The sequence below is a fragment of the Phyllopteryx taeniolatus genome, chromosome 16 (assembly GCF_024500385.1).
Source record: "Phyllopteryx taeniolatus isolate TA_2022b chromosome 16, UOR_Ptae_1.2, whole genome shotgun sequence".
Taxonomy (NCBI): Eukaryota; Metazoa; Chordata; class Actinopteri; order Syngnathiformes; family Syngnathidae; genus Phyllopteryx; species Phyllopteryx taeniolatus.
The window spans coordinates 1868967-1892911 of NC_084517.1; the positions used below are offsets into that span (position 1 = coordinate 1868967).

A 23945-nucleotide genomic window follows, 5' to 3' on the forward strand; every position below is an offset into this window, starting at 1 on the left:
TATTATAAATAATACAATTCTAATGCACTTTAAAATATATAATTTTGTTCTCGTGGCCTCTAAAAATATAGAAACCTTCAAATATGTACTGAGTTGAGTATTAAAAATAAATGTTTGTCTCAGGATAGTACGTGCCAAATTTGCTATGACCAGGAAGTTACATTACTCCTGTAACTCAAATTGTTAATGAATTATGAACGGATTTGGATAAGACAGAGAAAAAGCAGTTGGCGCGTATGTGTGTGGTACTGGCTTGGCATCCAAATAAGGGTTGTTTAACAGTGATCATTTTGGCAAAGTTGTTGTTTGTGTAAATTGCAAAAATACCAAGTCTTTTTACAAGCATGTTCTTATGTACACTTATTTGTGCCGCTTTGTACTAAAATCCCCTCTCTTTTCAGGCCTCTGTGCTTTATCTACCAATCATTCCAACTCCTACCTAGCATACCCTGGCAACGCCACAATGGGAGAGATAATAGTTTATGATGCCAACAATATGGTAAGAAAAAAAGCTGAATGCAGAAAACAAATATACTATTTTGTGAAAGTACAGTGGACCATCCCCCACAAATAGCGAAAATCCATCCATCTATCCATTTTCTGTACCACTCACGAGGGTCATGGATGTGCGAGAGCCTATCCCAGCTATCGTCGGGCAAGAGGCAGGGTACACCCTGAACTGGTCGGCAGCCAATCGCAGGGCACATATAAACAAACAACGATACGCACTCGCATTCATGTCTACGGGCAATTGAGTGACTTCAATTAACCTCCCGTGCATGTTTTTTGGGATGTGGGAGGAAGCCCGAGTACTCGGAGAAAACCCACGCAGGCAAGGGGAGAATATGCAAACTCCACACAGGCGAGGCCGGGATTTGAACCACGGTCCTCTGAACTGTGAGGCAGTCGCCCACCGTGCCGCAAAAGCGAAAATCTGCGTATAATTTGCCATCCATTATAATTGCATTGGGGGGGGGGAAATATTTTTTTACCCCACAAACTGTTGAATAAGCATTTTTGGGGGGGTTGGTTCCCCCCAAAAGAGAAATTAAAAGAAATAAAAATGACAACAAATGGGAAAAACAGAAAAAAAACAGCAAACTTCTGTAGGTGAATCTGCGGGTGCCGAACCGCAAATATGCAAGGGTCCACTGTATATTTATTATTTATTTAACACCCCTATGTTGTGTCATACAGTATTGTGTTAGACAACATTGCCTAGAGGGGGTTTGACCCAACAGGATGACTTACAGTCATGGCTGTGACACAGTAAAACTGTTCCGGGATAAAAGGGATACAGATCTTCCATTCTGCTTGACCTAACAGCCGAACAGGACTAAATAAATAAATAAATAAATAAAAACAAAACCCCTAAAAATAGCAAATTTTTTTAAAAACATTTTTAAAAAGACAAGTAGCAGTGTATTGTTAAATATAGTCTTAAAAACACAATAGAAGACAATGTAAAGATATTAACTGGTTTTACGAAGTGTAATCAAGTCCAAAGTGTCACCCACACGTACACATAGTGAGGTTTCATTTGGATGCCTGTACTTTAAATGCTCTGTCTTTCTCTTTCCCTCTCCCCACACTGTGCCCTTTCTGCTGCTCCAAGCAGGAAGTGTTTGTGTGTCTTGGTGTCACGGGTGTGCTAGAGCCTATCCCAGGTATTGTCGGGCAAGAGGCAGGGTACACCCTGAACTGATCGGCAGCCAATCGCAGGGCACATATAAACAAACAACGATTCGCACTCGCATTCATATCTACGGGCAATTGAGTGACTTCAATTAACCTCCCGTGCATGTTTTTTGGGATGTGGGAGGAAACCGGAGTGCCCGGAGTACCCACCCAGGCACAGGGAGAACATGCAAACTCCACACAGGTGGGGCCGGGATTTGAAACCCGGTCCCCAGAACTATGAGGCAGATGTGCTAACCATTCATACACCGTGCCGGCTCAATAAAGTCCTTTTGTGTATAAGTATCAATAAACAGGGTCCTCATGTACAAAAGGTGCGTACGCACAAAAACGTGGTGTACATTCGTTTTCACAGAAAAGTTCAGATGTATCAAGAGTGAAATGACCGTGGAAATGTGCGGTGCCTCACGGCAACTTCATGGCTGGCGTACGCACGTTTCTGCAGCAGTTGGTCATTTGGCGACACCTACAGGTGATGCTGGGAAACTGTTATAATAAATCTGTACATCAGAGACGCATGAACAATTAGCACTGATGAGCAATTCATGCCCGACAACATGTGATTTCAACAATGTAAAAGAGGCAAGGAATTGGAATTCACTTATTAACCAGTTCATTAAATGAATCACTGATTTTTGTGAGGACACATATTAATTGATCAAGGCGATCCTTTATGCCGCCTATTGCCCTCACAATCGCTTCTTGTGACTCCAGCACATGCAGTGAAAAAAGAGTCCTTTGAATTTACTTAATTTGAACATGTACATCGGTTGCACATGATTAAAATGTGTTAAACTGACATTTTTTTGTACATTCCAACAGCTTCTTCCCTCTTGCCATTAACTTTTAACTTACAATTCCATTTCAACATGCTGCCAATTTTGTCTTGAGTTTGTTGTTACATCTCTGGCACGTCAAGTATACATTACTCGTGCACTCACTGTAGTAGTCTCGCCACGCTGCACTATTTGCATATCTGTTGTTGACCAATACTGGCCACTCATGTGCCTCTGTAGCATCAGCATCATTTGCACAATTGACGCTGTTCCAGATTATCGCACTACTAGTCACTTTAAACTGCATCCATTTCCTGACGTCTCTGCGACCTTTGCATAATGGCCATTACACCAGACTATTGTTCTAATACTCATTTCAAACTGCTCTAATTGCTAGAGGACTCTGCATCTTTTTACACATTGTCAAAAAAAAAAAATAGAAAATTGTACCGGCATTACCACGTTTCTGGTAACCTTTTATTGCTCAGTGACTGTGTTTTTTATGTCTTTATGTCTCAAAAGTATTCTCTGTCAATTGACTGTTGTCGTACTAGAGCGGCTCCAACTACCGGAGACAAATTCCTTGTGTGTTTTTGACATACTTTGCAAATAAAGATGATTCTGATTCTTATTTAAAATACCCAGCAATGAGTCCTGCTCTCAATCCAATTTAAAATCTTTGGGGGAGCTGAAATCTGCCATTGGGAAAATAACCCTACCAATGTTCAAGAGTCTGCGATTGGCTGGCAACCAGTTCAGGGTGTACCCCGCCTCCTGCCCGATGATAGCTGGGATTGGCTCCAGCACTCCCGCGATCCTTGTGAGGATAAGTGGCTCAGAAAATGGATGGATGGATGGATGTTCAAGAGCTTGAACAAATTGTAAAGGCAGAGTGGGATAAAATACCACCTGAGAAGTGCAAAAACCTTATAGATGGCTAGAAGAAACATTTGGAGGCTGTCATCGCTGCCAAAGGCTGTGCAACCAAATATTGAAGAGGGGTACCAATATTGCTGCACATGTTGTTTTCTGATATCTATATAGTGGTGTGAAACGTGTTTACCCCCTTCCTGATAATAATTTTTTTTTTGCATGTTTGTCACACTGAAATGTTTCCTATCATCAAGCAAATTTAAATAGTAGTCAAAGACAACATAAGTAAACACAAAATGCAGTTTTTAAATGTTTTTATTATTAAGGGAGACAAATAATCCAAACCTAAATGGCCCTGTGTGAAAAAGTGAATGCCCCTCCCTGTTAACTGTGGTTTATCATATCTGAGTTCAATTTCTCTAACCACACACAGGCCTGATACTACCACACCTGTTCTCAAGAAACAAATCACTTAATTAGGACCTGCCTGACAAAGTGAAGTAAACCAAAAGATCCTCAAAAGCTAGACATCATTCGGGAACAAATGAGAAAGAAAGTAATTGAGATCTATCAGTGTGGAAAAAGTTATGAAGCCATTTCTAAAGCTTTGGGACTCCAGTGAACCACAGTGAGAGCTATTATCCACAAATGGCGAAAAAATAGAACAGTGGTGAACCTTCCCACGAGTGGCTGGCTGACCAAAATTACCCCAAGAGCGCACCAACGACTCATCCAAGAGGTCAGAAAAAAAAAACCACAACAACATTTAAAGAATTGCAGGCCTCACTTGTCTTAGTTAAGGTCACTGTTCATGACCCCACCATAAAGTAATCCTGCATCAGTTACTGCATACAGTAACAGTATGTAACAGTTACTTACATGCCAGGCACTGCTGTCTTTATGAATGGATAACCAGGTTATTATCATATAAATAACTACTTTATGAACAGATAACCAGCTGATGAAAAAATGATCTGTTTTTTTATACTTTTACACAAAAGGACTTTAATTAGCTCAGGAAGGAGAGCGTTGTCTCAGGAGATTGGAAAGAAAATTATAGACAAGAATGTCAAAGGTAAAAGCTACAAGACCATCTCCAAGGAGCTTGATGTTTCTGTGACTACAGTTGCACATATTATTCAGACATTTAATATCCACAGGACTGTAGCCAACATCTCTGTATGTGGCTGCAGGAAAATTGTTGACAAATTGAAGAGATGGATAATATGAATAGTAACAAAAGAGCCCCAGAACAACCTCCAAAGAAATTAAAGGTGAACTCCAAGATCAAGGTACATCAGTGTCAGATCGCACCATCCGTCGTTGTTTGAGTCAAAGTGGACTTCATGGGAGACAACCAAGGACAACACCACTGTTGACAAGCCACAAAGCTTCTGGCAGAATGTCCTATGGACAGATGAGACAAAACTGGAACTTTTTGACAAGGCACATCAGCTCTGGGTTAACAGATGCAAAATTATTATTTTTTTGTCCTGTTCGGCTGTTAGGTCAAGCAGAATGGAGGATCTGTATCCCTTTTATGCCGGAACAGTTTTACTGTGTCACAGTGGAGTTTTTAAGCTGCCGCAGTGGTTTCTTAGTATTATAATTGATATTTATTGAGAATCAGAGTCAATCAGTCAAGGAGTGAGAGCAAGGTTTCTAGAGGGGAATGAGAAACAATGACAAAAGACAAAGCACTAATTGTAAGCAAGATGAGAAAAGTAAATAATTACATATCTAGAACAATGAAACAGATATGATATGATATGAGTGTTGTATAGGGCAGTAGTGCTACACCCTGTGAGGGAAGGACAGGACAAGATAGGATAGGATAAGCACAGGAGAAGAAGCGTGCAGGACAAGGGTCGTGAACACGGCTGTACAACGGAAGTGTGGTGGGAGTGACTACGCAAATTATAAGTCTATAGGACGAGAGTGTGAGTGAGGGGATGCCCTATCAATTTGCATATTCATGAGTTATTTGTCGCAATAAGTGAGTGGCCCCACACTCAGTGAAAAAGTCCAAGGGGTGTGTGCCTGCGGACACATCCAAATGAATTGACACCATTTCGCATGCACAATGACTGACAGAAGTGTCCTATAATTGCTGTGCCTGCACCGCGGTGGCTGAGGACCCCACCAAATCATTTGAGAGGCGGGATCGGGTCCAAGAGTCCACCCGAGAGCAGCCCGGCGGACGGGACACGTCCCACACTGAGGGACCCAGGGTCCGCCAGCCCCATCGAGGCGGGACCCAATGCCAGAGCCAACCCCCACCGCCCCACGTGCACCGACACCCCAAGGATAGCAAGACGCCCAACCAACTTGCATGGTCCACGATGTAGCCATTCTCCGAGCGTGTCCCTTGTTTGTTGGAAAGGAGGGCACCCGACAAGGGAATGATACGTGGGGGGGGGGGGGGGGAACCCAGGGAGCATGAGAGGGTCTTGCAACAGGATAATGACCCAAAACACACAGCTAAAAACACCTAAGAATGGCTAAGAGCACAGCATTTGACTATTCTGAAGTGGCCTATGGGCCATCCATCCATCCATCCATTTTCTACCCCTTATCCGAGGTCGGGTCGCGGGGGCAGTAGCTTTAGCAGGGACGCCCAGACTTCCCTCTCCTCAGACACTTCATCCAGCTCTTCCAGGTTTTCTGCATTCAGGTGTTCCCAGGCCAGCCGAAGGATGTAGTCGCTCCAGCGTGCCCTGGGTCGTCCCCGGGGTCTCCTCTAGGTGGGACGTGCCTGGAACACCTCACCAGGGAGGCGTCCGGGAGGCAATCAGATCCCCCAGCCACCTGGTCTGGCTCCTCTCGAGTTGGAGGAGCAGCGGCTCTATTCTGAGATCCTCCCGGATGACCGAGCTTCTCACCCTATCTCTAAGGGAGAGCCCGGACAACCTGCGGAGGAAACTCATTTCGGCCGCTTGTTCTTGTTCTTTCGGTCACAACCCACAGCTTGTGACCATAGGTGAGGGTAGGAACGTAGATCGACCGGTAAATCGAGAGCTTCGCCTTTCGGCTTGGCTCCTTCTTTACCACAACGGATCGATACAAAGTCCGCATCACTGCAGACGCTGCACTGATCCGCCTGTCGATCTCCCGTTCCATTCTTCCCTCACTTGTGAACAAGACCGCAAGATACTTGAACTCCTCCACTTGGGGCAGGATCTCATCCCCGACCTGGAGAGGGCACGTCACCCTTTTCCGACTGAGGACCATGGTCTCAGATTTGGAGGTGCTGATTCTCTTCCCAGCCCCTTCACACTCAGCTGCGAACTGCTCCAGTGAGAGTTGGAGGTCACGGCTTGATGAAGCCAACAGAACCACATCATCTGCAAAAAGCAGAGATGCAATACTGAGGCCACCAAACTGGACCCCCTCTACGCCTCGGCTGCGCCTAGAAATTCTCTCCATAAAAGGTATGAACAGAATCGGTGACAAAGGGCAGCCTTGGCGGAGTCCAACCCTCACCGGAAACGAGTCCGACTTACTACCTGATATGCGGACCAAACTCCGACTCCGGTCGTACAGAGACCGAACAGCCAACATCAGGGGGTTCGGTACCCCATACTCCCGAAGCACCCCCCGAGGGACACGGTGGAACGCCTTCTCCAAGTCCACAAAACACATGTAGACTGGTTGGGCGAACTCCCATGCACCCTCGAGGACCCAGCCAAGGGTGTAGAGCTGGTCCATTGTTCCACGGCTAGGACGAAAAACACACTGCTCCTCCTGAATCTGATATTCAACTTCCCGACGGAGCCTCCTCTCCAGCACCCCTGAATAGACCTTACCAGGGAGGCTGAGGAGTGTGATCCCCCTGTAGTTGGAACCCACCCTCCGGTCCCACTTCTTAAAAAGGGGGACCACCACCCTAGTCTGCCAATCCAGAGGCACTGTCCCCGATGTCCATGCGATGTTGCAGAGGCGTGTTAACCAGGACAGCCCTACAACATCCAGAGCCTTGAGGAACTCCGGGCGAATCTCCTCCACCCAGCCTTGCCACAGAGGAGCTTTTTAACCACCTCAGTGACCTCAACCCCAGAGATAGTAGAGCCCGCCTCAGAGAACCCAGAGTCTGCTCCCTCATGGGAAGGCGTGTCGGTGCAATTGAGGAGGTCTTCGAAGTATTCTCCCCACCGGCTCACAACGTCCCGAGTCGAGGTCAGCAGTGCCCTATCCCCACTATACACAGTGTTGATGGTGCACTGCTTCCCCCTCCTGAGACGTCGGCTGGTGGACCAGAATTTCCTCGAAGCCGTCCGGAAGTCTTTCTCCATGGCCTCACCGAACTCCTCCCATGACCGAGTTTTTGCTTCAGCGACCACCAAAGTTGCATTCCGCTTGGCCAGCCGGTAGCCATCAGCTGCCTCAGGAGTCCCACAGGCCAAAAAGGCCCGATAGGACTCCTTCTGCAGCTTGGCGGCATCTCTCACCGTTGGTGTCCACCAACGGGTTCGGGGAGGCCTGTGGGCCCTGATCCAAATTGTATTAATCATCTGTGGAAGGACCTCAAACATGCCAACTGGAGAAAGCATCCTTCCAGCCTGAGGCATTTGGAGCTGTTTGCTCATGAAGTGGGCCAAAATACCTGGTGACAGGTGCAAAGTTACAAAAATCGTTTGATGGCAGTGATTGCCTCAAAAGATTGTGCAACAACATATTAATTTAAGAGTATCATCATTTTTGTCCAGGGCTGTTTCATGAGTTTATTTTTTAAAATAATTTTGTTGACCCAAAATTTAAAGCAATATCTGATTTTTATGTTAAATTTCATTAAATTTATTTATTATTACTTTTGTCAGACTCAAGTTATTTCTTTGACCACTGTGGGTTTTTCTTTCATTAATAGAGGGGTACTAACAATTTTGTCCATGTGTGTATGTATGTCAGGACCCGGCATTATTGGTAATGCACATGCATGTGCACAACATTGGTGCATCAAACAATTACTGTAATCAGTAATTACTTACGCGGCACGGTGGCCGACTGGTTAGAGCGTCAGCCTCACAGTTCTGAGGACCCGGGTTCAATCCCCGGCCCCGCCTGTGTGGAGTTTGCATGTTCTCCCCGTGCCTGCGTGGGTTTTCTCCGGGCACTCCGGTTTCCTCCCACATCCCAAAAACATGCATGAATTGGAGACTCTAAATTGCCCGTAGGCATGACTGTGAGTGCGAATGGTTGTTTGTTCCTATGTGCCCTGCGATTGGCTGGCAACCAGTTCAGGGTGTACCCCGCCTCCTGCCCGATGACAGCTGGGATAGGCTCCAGCACGCCCGCGACCCTAGTGAGGAGAAGCGGCTCAGAAAATGGATGGATGGATGGAGTAATTACTTACATTACTTACATTGACCCACAATGCCATAGCAATCAGTAAATTAATCACACTTTATTTATAGCGCTTTTAATACAAAAACATTGTCGCTCAAGTGCTTTCCACATTCAATGTAAATACAATCAGTTTTGCAACAACTACATTGTAATTACTGTACTGTAATTACTGAAAAAAGTAAATGCAATAAGTGCATTTTGCTCCTGTCTACTATTGTCAAATCTTCTGTGTCATTGTTAAAAAAAAAAACTAATTGAGAATTTTTTTAAATACATGCCAGAGTGAACCATTATTTGTAATTTGTATCTCTTGTACAATTTTGTTTGTCGTTTCAGAGCACAGTGACAATGGTCCCTGCGCACGACAGTCCTTTGGCAGCTCTTTGCTTCAATGCCTCAGCCACCAAACTTGCCAGTGCCTCAGAGCGGGTAATCCAGACCTGTAGATGCAATACCTTTGCAAGTCAAATCTGACATTGGCTTAATGTTGATGTGACTGAATTAACTTTTTTTCTTTCTTTCTCTTGAGATGTTTGGAGCTCTAAATGCAAATACGTATATGCAAATATATGCAAGCATACAACCAACCACAAAATAAGAAATGCATCTGTTAAACTAGTACTGTATTTATAATGTTGATGGTCGGCCTGGGTGGTGGTGACAAAAAACGAGTATTGGATCGGATATATATATATATATATATATATATATATATCCGATCCAATAGAGAAAGAGTGTGAGAGAGAGCAAGAGAGAGAGAGAGAGCAATATAGTACTGTACTTTTAACATACGCCAATGACAGCATTATTTATAATTTTAAGTCACTGTGTAGCTTTCCTTAGCATCTGATAGTATGTGCATTGTTCTTGCTAAAAAAAGTAAAGATCATCCTGACTGTCTTTTAGGGCACTGTAATCCGAGTGTTTTCCATTCCTGAGGGCTTGCGTCTGTTTGAGTTCCGTCGTGGCATGAAGAGGTCAGATATCCAACACATTATGCAGCTTCATATTGGACATCAATATATAAAATCACTACGACCTGCAGAGATGGGTAGAGTAGCCAAATATTGTACTCAAGTAAGAGTACTGTTACTTTAGAATAATATGACTCAAGTAAACGTAAAAAGTAGTCATCCAAATATTTACTTGAGTAAATAAGAAAGTACTCAATGCAAAAATTACTCAAGTAATGAGTAACTTGTGAGTAACTTCTGATTTTATTTTTATTTTTTAAATCAGAGCATGAACATCAAATAAAATAAAAAAAAATATATATATGGGAGTCGACACACACCTGCTAACATTTACATTTTCAACTGCCCAAAAACCAACAACACACGCATTGGGCCCTACAGAAACATTATTTGCTTTATTCGCTTAAATTACTTCATGAAGAAGCTGTTTGTTGAACAGACTTATTGATTGTGTGTGCGTGAGCGTGTGCGACACCATAGGGATAGTGCTAATTTTGTCATATCCACTGCCAAAACAACAATAGAAATAACTGCAACTGACCGTAAGGTGTTTTCTCAAGTTAGAAGTGGGCTGAAATATCCAAGTTTGGACAGTTGCAATTTAAGAGCTTCATGATAAAGTTGTTGTTTTTTGGAGTCTGTAAAATAAACACAGTCGCGCGGCTGTTTTTCCCCCCCCCAAAATGAGTCATTTTGATTGGCTCGCAAAGGTTACGTGTGCGGTCATGTGACTGCATAGTGTCGTCTGATTGGTGAATTGGAGTCAAATGACAGTGATCCCATTGGATTGGCGCAACGGACGCCCTATGCGGAAGTCGAAGATGGAGTCTAAAAATAGATGCGCATATGTAATAATGAATAAATAAAAGTAGCGAACGGCATGTCGATCATTGTAACGGAGTAAAACTATCGATCCTTCTTAACATAAATACTCAAGTAAAAGTAAAAAGTATTGTGCATTTAAAGTACTCTGACAAGTACAGTTTATGGAAAATGTTACTTGAGTAAATGTAACGGAGTAAATGTAGCGCGTTACTACCCACCTGTGATGACCTGTATGAACATTCAATCCTTCATTTTCCATACCGCTTATGCTCACTAGGGTCGTGGGCATGCTGGAGCCTATTCCAGCTGGCTCTGGATACACCCTGAACTTGTTGCCAGCCAATCACAGGGCGCATATAAACAAACAACCATTTGCACTCAGATTCACACCTACGGGCAATTTAGAGTCTTCAATTGACCTACCATGCATGTTTTGGGGATGTGGGGGGAAACCGTAGTACCCGGAGAAAACCTACGCAGGCACGGGGAGAACATGCAAACTCTACACAGGTGAGGCCAGATTTGAACCCGGGTCCTTAGAACTATGACGCAGTTGTGCTAACCAGTCTGCACTGTGTCGCCCTGTATGATAATGTCTTTTTCAAAATGTGATCACTCTGATGAAGCCAGCTAAAATTTTAAATTACCTTTATCAATGTTTGTCTGCAGGTACGTCAACATAAGCTCTTTGTCCTTTAGCCCTGATGCCCAGTTCCTCTGTGCATCCAGCAACACAGAAACGGTACATATCTTTAAACTGGAGCAAGTGGGACCAAGGTACACACACACTCAAAGATTTGAAATACACCTCAAATGTTCTTCCTCCAAAGGCGGCCGTGTCAGAAAGTTTGAAAACCTAAGCCCACTGTGTTTTCAGGATTACATTACTTTTATCTTCTTGCATTGTATGAACTAGGGCACTGATACTACAACCCAATTCCAATGAAGCTGTGAAATTGTGTAAAACATAAATAAAAAGAGAATACAATTATTTTCAAATCCTTTCCAACCTATATTCAATTGTTAATGTTTAAACTGATGACTGTTATTTTTTTTTGTGTGTAAATGTTCTCTCATTTGGAATTACATGCCTGCAACAACATTCCAAAAAAGATGGGACAGGGGCAACAAAAGACTGGGATAGTGGAGGAATGTTCAAAAAACAACTGTTTGGAACATTCCACAGGTTAATGGGAATCAGCCGAGTGTCATGATTGGGAAAGAAAGGAGCATCCCCGAAAGGCTCAGTTGTTCACAAGCAATGATGGGGCGAGGTTCACCACTTTGTGAACAACTGCTTGTCAAATGGTCCAACAGTTTAAGAATGTTTCTCAGTGTACAATTGCAAGGAATTTATGGATTTCATCAGCTACGGTCCATTATATCATCCAAAGATTCAGAGAATCTGGAGAAATCTCTGCATGTAAGTGGCAAGGCCGAAAAAGAACATTAAATGCCCGTGACCTTCGATTCCCTCAGGTGGCACTACATTAAAAACCGCTATCCTTGTGTAAAGGACATTGCCACATGGGCTCAGGTACACTGAAGAAAACTATTGACAGTTACCACAATTCATCGCTATATCTACAAATGTTAAAACTCTACCATGCTAAGCTAAACCCATACAGTCCCCTCCAAAAAGTTTGTAACGGTAAGGTAAATTCCTTTGTTTTTGTTTTCAGAATTCCAACTTTTATTTCATGGTATTTACATTTAGATGTGTTCAACAACTCAGGACAGAGCACCTTTGGTTTGAAGCCACCCACTTTTCCAGTGAGTAAAAGTATCAGAACAGAAATGATTAAATTCACTTAAAAAATTTTGTCATGATATTGTGGTATGGTCTCTATATTTCTTCTCTCTAAGTTGAACAGTGGATTGTGATACCTACACCCCTGTGGAGGTTAGCAAACCATTTTGTCTAGCAATTTAAAGAAAAATGCATCCAAACTAATTGGTAGAAGCTTCATCATGGAACAGGACAATGACCCAAAACACACTGCCAATGCAACAAAAGACTTCATCAGGGGGAAAAAGTGAAAGCTCTTAGACTGGCCAAGTCAATCACCGGGCCTTAACCCAATAGAGCGTGCATTTTACCTCCTGAAGAGGAGACTGAAGGGAGAAACCCCCAGAAACAAACAAGAACTGAAAGAGGCTGCAGTAAAGGCCTGGAAAAGCATTTCAAATGAAGAATGCAACAGTTTGGCACGGTGATCGACTGGTTAGAGCGTCTGCCTCACAGTTCTGAGGACCGGGGTTCAATCCCCGGCCCCGCCTGTGTGGAGTTTGCATGTTCTCCCCGTGCCTGTGTGGGTTTTCTCCGGGTACTCCGGTTTCCTCCCACATCCCAAAAACATGTGTGGTAGGTTATTTGAAGACTCTAAATTTCCCGTAGGTGTGAATGTGAGTGTGAATGGTTGTTTGTTTGTATGTGCCCTGCGATTGGCTGGCAACCAGTTCAGGGTGTACCCCGCCTCCTGCCCGATGATAGCTGGGATAGGTTCCGGCACGCCCGCGACCCTAGTGGGGAGAAGCGGCTCAGAAAATGGATGGATGGATGGATGGATGGAATGCAACAGTCTGGTGAAGTCAATGGGTCGCAGGCTTGATGCAGTTATTGCAAGTAAGGGTTATGCCACCAAATATTAAATGTTATTCACTTGAAGTTAATTTAATAATGTTTGTTCCAATAGTTTTGCTCACTCGAAAAGTGTGTGGCTTCAAACAAAAGGCGCTGTGTCCTGAGTTGTTTAACACATCTCATGTAAATACCATGAAATTAAAGATGGAATTCTAAACTTTTCTCTCATATTCATCTTTTCATCTGAAACCCAAATGTCTTCAGTACACAACAAAATCCAAGTAATTGATCTTGCCGTTCCAGTACTTTTGGGGACAGTATATCAACAACACCCAGAAACACCGCCGGATTGTCTGGGTCTCAGTTCATCTGAGAAGGACTAACGCAAAGTGGAAAAGTGTGCTGTGGTCTTTCGAGTCCACATTTCAAATTTTCATCTGTGATAATTTCATCTGTGAAGGCACCATTAATGCTGAGAGGGACATAAAGGTTTTGAAGCAATGCTGCCATCCAACCAACGGCTTTTTCACGGCCATCCCTGCTTGTTTTAGCAAGACAATGCCAGACACATTCTGCACCTGTTACAACAGCGTGGCTTTGTTGTAAAAGAATGTGAGTACTTGACTGGGCTGCCAGCAGTCAAGGACCTGCCTTCCATTGAAAATTTGAAGCACAAAATACTACAACGGAGACCCCGGACTGTTTAGCAACACATCTTGTACATCAAGCAAGAATGAGATAGATTTCCACTTTTACAGCTTCAACAATTAAGTGTCCTCAATTCCCAAATGCTTATTGAGTGTTATTAAAAGAGGTGATGTGACACAATGGTAAACATTCCACTGCCCCAGCTTTTTTGGAATGTGTTGCAGGTATTACATTCAAAATGAGTGAATATTTACTTAGTTACTTTGTGTTACTGGTAAAGAGTCCCCCAGAATACACATTAAGGCCAGTTCTAAACAAAGCCTAATTCCCCATATTTTAATCTGAAGCATACTTTCTTATCTGCATACAGTGGAGATGAGACTGCCAGTTGGTCAGCCTATGTGGGAAAGATGTTCACAGCAGCCAGCAGCTACCTACCTGCTCCAGTATCTGGTATGATGAGCCAGGACCGCGCCTTTGCCACAGTTCATCTCGTCACGTCAGGCCAGAGGAACGTCTGTGCCCTGACCATGTGAGCCTGTTGTTTTTGCAGGGCCTCCATGTTTTAGCTGTAATGTTGTGTTTTTTGAAACTTAAGACTTTTCTGGTTGCCTTTACCAAGTTCAAACTGTATTAGGTCGCTATAATTCAAATTCCAATCCATTGTTGCAGGATCCAGAAACTTCCACGTTTGCTGGTAGCCACAGCTGATGGCCAGCTTTTCATCTACAATGTGAATCCAGAGGACGGAGGCGAGTGCATGTTGGCATTCAATCACAGGTCAGGCCACAGGGCTGGCTGGATTTTAATTGGATTATATGATAATATCCATCCATCCATTTTCTGTACTACTTATCCTTATTAGGGTCTGAGCTGGGTGCCTATCCCAGCCGACTTTGGTTGAGAGGACAATTTAAAGTCTAAGAACCATAAGCAGGCGGAACGGTGGGAGACTGGTTAGAACATCTGCCTCACAGTTCTGAGGACCCGGGTTCAAATCCGGCCTCGCCTGTGTGGAGTTTGCATGTTCTCCCCGTGCCTGTGTGGATTTTCTCCGGGTACTCAGGTTTCCTCCCACATTCCAAAAACATGCACGGTAGGTTAACTGAAGAGTCAAAATTGCCCAAAGGTGTGAATGTGAGTGAGAATGGTTGTTAGTTTATTCATGCCCTGCGATTGGATAAGCGGTACGGAAAATGAATGAATAACCATAAGCATGTTTTTGGATTTGAACCCGCAACCTCAGAATTATGAGGTGGATGTGGTAACCACTCGTTCACTGTGCCTCTAAATGATAACATATCAACATTTTTGGTAACAACTACTGGATTGGCTGGAGTTTTAAAACGTAGAGTGGTCAGCCTACCTTGAAGAACGAACGCCCCAAATGACGTTCACTTAGCAACAATACGATAAAAAAGCTGTTGAAAAATATATCCCAAAGGTTGACGTTCGCTCTGTCATAATTTTCGGAATATTACGAAAGCCTTTGTAGACCTGTATTCTACTGTTGTGGGCTGATGCCTCCTGCGAATTTTGTTAAGATGAGGAAGAATCATTTTTATTTTGTGTGCATGCATGCACACAAAATTAGTTCTCTGCATTTAACCCATCACAGTGAACACATACACTGTTAGTGGAACACACTGGAGCAGGGGGCAGCTGAAGCACCCAGGGACCATTTCAGGGTATCAGTGTCTTGGTAAAGGACACCACAGCCGTGAGTCTGGGGGATGTTGGCAGATGGTCCAGTCGGGGTCTTGAACCTATGTCCCCCAGGGTGGCTGTGATCTTAACCATTGGGCCACGGCTGATAATCGTTGTTATCAGTCGAACGTAGTTTAGCTGGCATCAAAGGATGTTTTTACTTTTTGCGACATTGCAGAAGTTGTAGAAGGATGGCATAGGTACCTTATACAGGTGTTCCCATGCAATCTTTGAGATCGGAAATCGGTCCAATGTCAGCAAAAAAAACGAGTATTGGATTGGACTGGATCTGAAATCTCCGGTTTTCCCACACTTAAACAAGTAGTCAATTCCATGCTCTGCTCCAGCACGTCGATGCAGCAGAGCCCACGTGATCACAGCAACAGGTTGTTAAGGTGATATCGGAGTAGCAAGTTGATGTTGCTCTCTTAAAGTTGTTTATTGACACTCCAGTTGAAGTTCATTGTAAAACTACACTCACATAACAAACTAATTACACCTATTGAATGTTCAAATACATCAGATACTTTGTTTCTTTCTTCGTTTTTGTTCACAAAAATTTATACATCAAAGCTAACACACAATGAATGAATGAAAAAAAACACAACGGAAAGAAAATTAGCATTGAACTTATATCTCTCAAATTAATGAATATTGGTACACAAAAACAAGATCAGCATGCAAACAGGCAATAAAGCAATACTGTCTGTCATATATTCTTTAAACTAAAAAAATGTTATATTAACAATATTCAATCATGACTTCTACTTTCTCTGTTCTGCAAGTGTGTATCTCATTGCGTGCCCCACACTGCCCCTCAGAGGTCAAGACATACACAGCAGAAAATTCAATCCCAACAAGGCACACAGAGACAGTTAAGCACCTCAAGCCCCACTGCATGATTCCTATCCGCCACGACAATGTCAATAAAACTAAACTCCGCTTGCATCAAGAAGCTCAAGTGTGTTGCTGCGTGAGTGTGTGAGGAGAAGCGGCTCAGAAAATGGATGGATGGATGGATGTTATTGTTCATAGTTTTCTTTTTTATTCTATTCAAATGGAGAATATGCTTGTGTTTAAGTTCAGCAGTGGTTATGTTGTAATTTAAATATGCTATTGGTTTTATTGAAGTTTTTCAGGATTTTCCAAGATAATTTTTATTTATTTGATTCAATTGTAGTGCATTCTTATATTATAAATAAATTATAAATAATAATATAATAAACAGCAGTTTGTCAAACAGACTGATACAAATAATGCAGGTATACATAAATGACATGAGTCATTCATAAAGAAATACATTTTCTCTTTCTCTTTTAGGCTTTTTGGTATTGATGACTTGCATGAGGCTAATCATCAAGAAGCAGAGGGATCAGAAGTCACAGTGCCAGCACAGGCGTGTCCATCATATGCTGCAACTGTTGCCTTACCAGCTTCTGGTCCCACCACAGCGACTCTTACTGGTTAGTAACCAGACACATTTCTCTATCAATTAGTTTGTCCATGCCGCAAAGATTTTGGCTGACACTGATTAGAAAGCTATTCACTGCTCTACTGTTCACTGTATTTTTTCCCATTAGAAATATTCGTGGTAAGTACTTTTGAGTACCGATGCTGCTTCTGGAATAAGATATTGAGCAGGGGTTTCAAACTCGTTTTAATTCAGGGGCCACACTCACCCAAATTTGATTTTAAGTGGGCCGGTCAAGTATATTCATGGCTTAATAAGCTCTAAATAATGAAAATTCCAAATGTTTCCTTTTTTTGTGCAAATAATTACCGGTACATTTGGAAAATATTCACGTTTATTGATTATTATCTTGTTGCAAATCTTGTTTCAAATCATTTAAGCAATCTGAAATTTCTTAAAGGTCCCATATTTTACCAAACCAACTTTTTCCAGTATTTGAGATGTTATATTGGCTCTATGGTGCCTCAGTAAACATGTAAAATATGAATTAAAATAGTCCACGCATTTCTGAGTTAGTTTTTCGAGCTTATCTCCAGTACGTCACGAGCGAACATCTCGGCCTACTTCTCCGCCTCAGAGCCAGCACTGTCAGCATAACAAACGTGTGCTCTCACAAGTAGTGAGAGTTGGGACTTCTACACGGAGGCAACCAATCAGATGAAAGGAGGGGTCTTAGCCAAATTTGGACAAAGCGGATACAAAACTGAAAGCGAGGGTCTTAAACAAATATGGACAAAGCGGATACAAAACTGGGTCATACAGAGCTCAGTGGCCCCTTTTCTGGACACAAGTATGATGAAACAAAGATGTTTTTTGAAATGAAATTGACACTTTTATACCAAGTCCATTTAAGAGCGTGACTATGGTGGTCTAAATAGCCAAAATATGAGACCTTTAACAAAAATTTGTGCAATTCCAACAATATTATGAGTCAATCTTTTCATTTACACATGTACAACTTATGTATCACAGTGGATCTTTATACTGTATGCACATTTTATTAAACTTGGGATCTACAAATCATTTTTAATTTACATACATTTCCACATCCATCTGGAAATCTTGACAACCTCAACTGACTCCTCACACCATTCAAACTAAAGAGGGAATATTTCAGAATTTGCATGCAGTTGTCCCCCTGCATCGTAAATGTATACATAAAAATACATAAATGGTGTGGCACTGCATGGAAAAAACAAAAGGGTTCCATCTTTTGAACTGTTATAGTGCCAAGGTGGGGCAGCATTCTATATGAAGGCTTACTTTGTTCCTAAAACTAGGCATCTTTTAGCCTTCACAAGTGCATCGATATCAGGCGTCAAATATGAGTAACAGGCGATTTCATAATGTAATTTAAGTGGTAAGTGGTCCTTGCAAAGACTTCTGTGCTTAGTCTGAGCTAGACAGCGAGCTAAACTCTGAATAGTTTGCGGCTTTAATTTACACTCTTGATATCAGGCAGATTGGCAAATGAAATTAACAAATTAAGACAAAATAAATCTATTAGGTATGTGTATGCATGACATACAGTAAATATTCACAGTAAGTAAGAAATATTTTTAAAAATGTAAAAAAAATTATACAAATATAATAGTCATTCAGTAGCTTGCCATAAAAAGATGGCATATTTTAGCTAAAACACAAACTTTGCCTTTCGGCTTGTCCCGTTAGGGATCGCCACAGCGTGTCATCCTTTTCCATGTAAGCCTGCATCCTCCTCTTTAACACCAACTGCCCTCATGTCTTCCCTCACTACATCTATCAACCTTCTCATAGGTCTTCCTCTCGCTCTCTTGCTTGGCAGCTCCATCCACATCATTCTTCTACCAGTATCCTCACTCCCTCTCCTCTGGATGTGTCCAAACCATCGAAGTCTCTAATCCCTCTAATCATGGCTGGCCTCACCACTCTCCAATCAACTTTGCCCTTCATCGTAGCAGAGACTCTTCAGTCACATAAGACATCTGATATTTTCCTCCACGCGTTCTAACCTGCTTGGACCCGTTTCTTCACTTCCTTATCACACTCCCCATTGCTACGGACTGTTGACCCTGAAGTATTCAAATTCCTCCACGCTCGCTATCTCTTTTCCCTGTAGCCTCCCTGTTTCCCCTCAACCCCTCTCATTCATACACATACTATATATATATATAGCTTTTCCTGTCATAGTCCCAACATTCAAAGTCCTCACATTCAGTTCTAGACTCTATGCTTTCCTCTTCTCTTTCTGCCTAAGAACCCGCTTTCCTCCTCCCCTTCATCTTCGAACCACAGTAGCTGAATTTCCACTGGCGCCCTGTAGGTTAATGGCGGCAGTGGTGGACGTTGTTAACACGGGCCACGACTGATCCGCTATGGAATTTCTTTGTGATAAATACTCTTATTTATTTGGTAAAGTTTTAAGCCGGATGCCCTTCCTGACACAACCCTCTGCATTTATCTGGGCTTGGGACCAGCCTACAGTTTGTACTGACTTGTGCCCCCCATAGAGCTACATTTAGCTAAAACATAAACAATGAATCTATATGAGGTAAGCATTAGTCTGCACAATTGGCAACACATCTAAAATTATTTGAATGCATCAAATTAGCTTGTACATCTCAATAAAGAAGTGACATACAACTTTTTCCTGTCAGGGGTCATCACAGCGAGTCTCTCGCATTATTTGGCTTTTATGCCAGATGCCCTTCCTAACGCAACCTATCCATTTTGGTGACTGGCAGTGGCTACGAATTGGTACACTGACCCGTCTTGTGTTTTCAAGGCAGCAGCATGTACCAGTACACTCCCGACCACTAAAACATTTTTAATAAACGTGGCAAGTAACTTCAGAGACTTGTTTTTTACTGCGCATTTGCACATAAAATTAAATAACAATTCAGGTACATCTCAATAAATTTTAATATGCTAGAAAAGTCTATTTAGTTCAGTACTGATACATTCCATAGATTCATGAAACACTTGGGGAAATGCTTTTCAGAGGGCAAATCCCTGCCCAATTTCTTTATATTTGCACATGAAATTACTTAACAATACAGGTACATTGCAATAAATTAGAATACGCTAGAAACGTCCATTTATTTCAGTATTGATACATTACATAGATTGGAAACTATATATTTGACACTTGAAAAAATGCTGTTCAGAGAGCAAGTCCCTGCCCAATTTCTTAAAAAAAAAAACAAGTTGACTGAAGTTTCTGTTTCCTTCATCTGTTCTCCAATGCAGGCTACTCTGAAGATGGTGGAGCAAAGAACGGGGACGTAATCCCAGAACACGAGTTTGCCGCTGGACCCGTGTGTCTGGATGATGAGAATGAGTTTCCTCCTGTGAGCATCCAGAAGTGCTAACTAAGCAAGCTCCTGTAATAGTACAATCGGTAACATTCTACTTTGTAAAACTGATGGCAATGTATTTTTTCAGCATATTTTCTACAACCAATACCGTTTCAACAATACAAGAAATAAAAATAGAGCGGAAATGGTATAACAAAACAAACATGAAAGACACAAGATCTAGGAAATATGCAGAAGTCCAGTAAAATCAAGAGTTTTGTTGGAATAAGTAATTTTTTTTGTGAGGAAAAATATGCAACAAAAATATTTTTCTATTTAATCACTGTTATTGTAAAAAGAGAGACGCACATGTAGATGGGCCTCATGCATTCGTTTTGTTTTTTTATTATTATTATTGTCACACAAGTGTAAAATGGAGTTAACATTTTTAATAGGTAATCCTTTTGACTGCACTCTCCATCAAAATTTGCCATTCATATTTTGGACATGTTGTGGAGACAAAACTAACAAGTCTGTTCATGTGTTTTGGTAGATTAGTTGGTGCCGTGATGAGACCGGAGTTGCCCAGGGGAGGCGCATGTGAGGTGGTTGAGGGTCACATACAAGCTCCAGCAAGCGAGATGAGCAGGAACACAATTTTTATGGTGCCAACCTACCTTTTCTTTCAGTGATGAAATAAATAGACACTTAAATTAGGGTTGATGTGGGAAACAAGGCACTCACAGTTTAGAAGATTTACTATCCAGTAGGAGTTTCAGAAATGTGACACTTAATAACTGTGTTTCAGAACAATACCATAACGGTATAAATCCGATTTAATCAAAGTGGCCTCAAGTTTTCTCCAAGCTTACTCAAAATATCAACTGTGAGGTTGGAGGTTTTTCGGAGTTTTTTTTTTTTTCAATGACGATGGCAACTTAAAAAGGAAATCAGGGAGTTTATGCTTAAGTATTTTATGAATATTTGAGGTGCATGCTGGGACAGCAATATAACCATAATTTTCAAAGCTCTATTACTTGACAGATATTTTATTAATGTGCATTATTGTAGCAAAATGTTTCGCTTAATATCTTTAGTTCATATTCATGATAACATATTTCATTTTTAAACTGTTTTTATTTTACTGTGTTGACATGACTTACGTGTTGGTGTCCTGAATACAGGCCTGGAAATGTCTTGTACTGTGTGTTATGTGTGACTATTATCGTTTATATAACAAAGCAAAGAATTTTGCTGATTGCACAAGACCAAAACAAATCAATCAAAACAAATAAACAAGGAAAGTGGTGTATAACTGGTGAATTGGGTTGTTTATTTTTGTTCACATCACTTTTTTTTTTTTTTTTTAGGATTTTTTTTTTTTACAGGTATTGATAATATTTAAAGTGTTATGAAAACAGCTATGGGCTTATTTAAAGTTAGATAAACAAGGTCAGTCCTAGGTCCAATTTGAAAAGATTTATATCTTATGTAACAGTGTTAACCTTTGTAATGTTGCGTAAGTGTGTTAAGCTGTCAGCAAAAAAATATTCATTCAAATTTAGACAAAAGTCTAGCATGGGTTGGTGCCATATTTGGGAATAGAGAGAGAGAGAGAGAGAGAGAGAGACATATGCAGATATACATACACATATGCAAAACAAAAGTACAACTTGGACAGAGAGCTTGATAGATAGTCAGAGGACTGACGGATCACGCTCACATTTCCAGTAGATATTTAAAAAAAGCCTACAACACCCCTGTTTTCGTGATACAAAAAATGACAACAGTGTAATTAATTTCAAACCTTTTTCCACCATTAATGACCTGTACAACTCAATTGAAAAATAAACTCATGACATTCAAACTTCTGTTATATGGGAGTCAGCACACACCTATTCTAATGGGCTTTTCCTTTCATTTTGTTGTTGTTCCCTACCAAACGTCTGAAGGTTTAGTGCTAACACTGACTGGTGTATTGAACTGTTCAAAGTCCTTAGACCTTGTCAAAAACCACAACAAAAGCTCCCCAACAAGTGGGAAAATATGTAATGGTCCGATGAAACCAGATTAACTTCTGTGGACATAATTCCAAAAGGCCTATTTCAAAAATGTACCAATTCACAGATTGATATCGTCGCATAACAAGTCTGAAAAACTTTACTTCCGTGGCAAAATACTGTAATATTGTATACTGTATGTAGGCCATGCTTGAATGCAAATCTAAAACCCAGTCTTAAATTTGTGAATCCTTGTGTCAAAAAGTGTGATTTTTTTTATTTTTTTTATTTATGTTGTTTATTGTTATGTATATAGCAAAATGCTATCCACAGCATATAGACCCTTTCCAAAAAAAAATTATATCATGGAAAGGTTTATTTATTTCCATAATTCCATTCAAAAAGTAAAACTTTCATTGATTATAGATTCAGGGCCCACAATTTGAACAATTTCAAATATTTTTTTTTTTTATTTCTACATAATTTGGGCTTCCAGCTCATAAGACCCACGAAATTAGGAATTAAAAATATTTTAATACTGTGAAGAAATCACCATTTAATTCTCAGTTTTTGTAGGGGGAAAAAAAAGAAATAAATTAGGGTCACATTAAATCAAATCAAAATATGGTACTTTCAAAACGATGTTTATCTTCAATACTTGGTTGGGAATCCTTTGTTTTAATCACTGCCTCGATGCGCCGTGGCATTTAGGCAATCAGCCTGTGACTGTCATGTGTGTGTGTGTTCCGGGTTTTGTCTTCCCCCCTGTTTCACACACACCTGCTCCTGTGAGCATCTTCACCACCTCTGCCTCGTTCACCCTAATTACCTATTGTATTTAACCTCGTGTCTCATTCCCTCTCTTTGCCAGTTCGTTGTACCTTGTCGTCGCGTTCCAGCATTCCTTGTTTCCACGTCACAGACTCACAGTAAGACTTGACCCTGTTCCGATTATCGACCTTGCCTCTTTGCCTCATGTTTTTGGATACTGTTGCCTTTCTTGGATTGCCTGCCTGTGTACCAACCTATGCCCGTCTATTAAACCTCTCTTTTTGGAAACTGTCCATTTGTTTTGGAGTCGTGCATTTTTGGGTCCTATCCTCTGTTCTGTTCATGACAGAACGAACTGGCCATAACATGGACCCAGCAGACTCAGACCCGGTGCGCAAAGCCCTTCAAGCGCAGGGCCAACGCTCACGAAGCAGGATGAGCAGATTGCTGCCCTCCACCTTCATCTAGAGGGACTGTCAAGGCATCAGGACAATATGATGAGACAGGTGGCCTCGCAGTTTGAACTTCTTATGAAATTTTTTCAAGAGAAGGAACCAGTTGGCACCACACCCAATACCGCCACGGTATTTCCATGTGAATTAGTCACCATGCAGCCACCTGCCACCTCCGCTGCTGTCTGCCCACAGCTCTCTCGACCGGAGAGGTTCTCTGGAAATTCTGGGAACATTAAGCCGTTCATCACGCAGTGCGAACTCCACTTTGAGCTGCAGGCAGCTGCCTTCCCCACCGAGCGGGAAAATCGCATGCGTCATTTCCCACCTGACTGGTCGTGCGGAGGCGTGGGCTACTGCTGAATGGAGCCGCAATTCCACCGCGTGTCAGTCATGGACTTTTTTCGTAAAGACTATGGAGCAAATTTTTCAATTTTCCACTCCTGATCGTGAGGCAGCTCGCTCCCTTGTCACCTTACAACAAGGCAAGCGCAGGGTGTCAGATTACGTGATTGAGTTTCGCATTCTACCACCTGAGAGTCATTGGA

The 23945-nt window shown here is 41.9% G+C and overlaps 1 protein-coding gene across 13 annotated transcripts in view; it reads left to right on the forward strand.

Moving 5' to 3' along the window:
- Positions 1 to 21493, forward strand: part of wipi1 (WD repeat domain, phosphoinositide interacting 1) — a 43158-nt gene extending 21665 nt beyond the window's left edge. For 2 of the 13 annotated variants that reach the window (XM_061748186.1, XM_061748191.1), the window contains exons 5-13: positions 402 to 499; positions 9027 to 9119; positions 9597 to 9667; positions 11159 to 11266; positions 14092 to 14253; positions 14394 to 14501; positions 16749 to 16891; positions 20128 to 20228; positions 20728 to 21493. In XM_061748186.1, coding sequence (XP_061604170.1) covers positions 402 to 499; positions 9027 to 9119; positions 9597 to 9667; positions 11159 to 11266; positions 14092 to 14253; positions 14394 to 14501; positions 16749 to 16891; positions 20128 to 20228; positions 20728 to 20778 — 935 coding nt within the window. In that variant the 3' untranslated portion in view covers positions 20779 to 21493. The other 11 variants (XR_009784625.1, XR_009784626.1, XR_009784624.1 and 8 more) reach the window with 11 other exon arrangements.
- The last annotated feature ends 2452 nt before the right edge of the window (positions 21494 to 23945 follow it).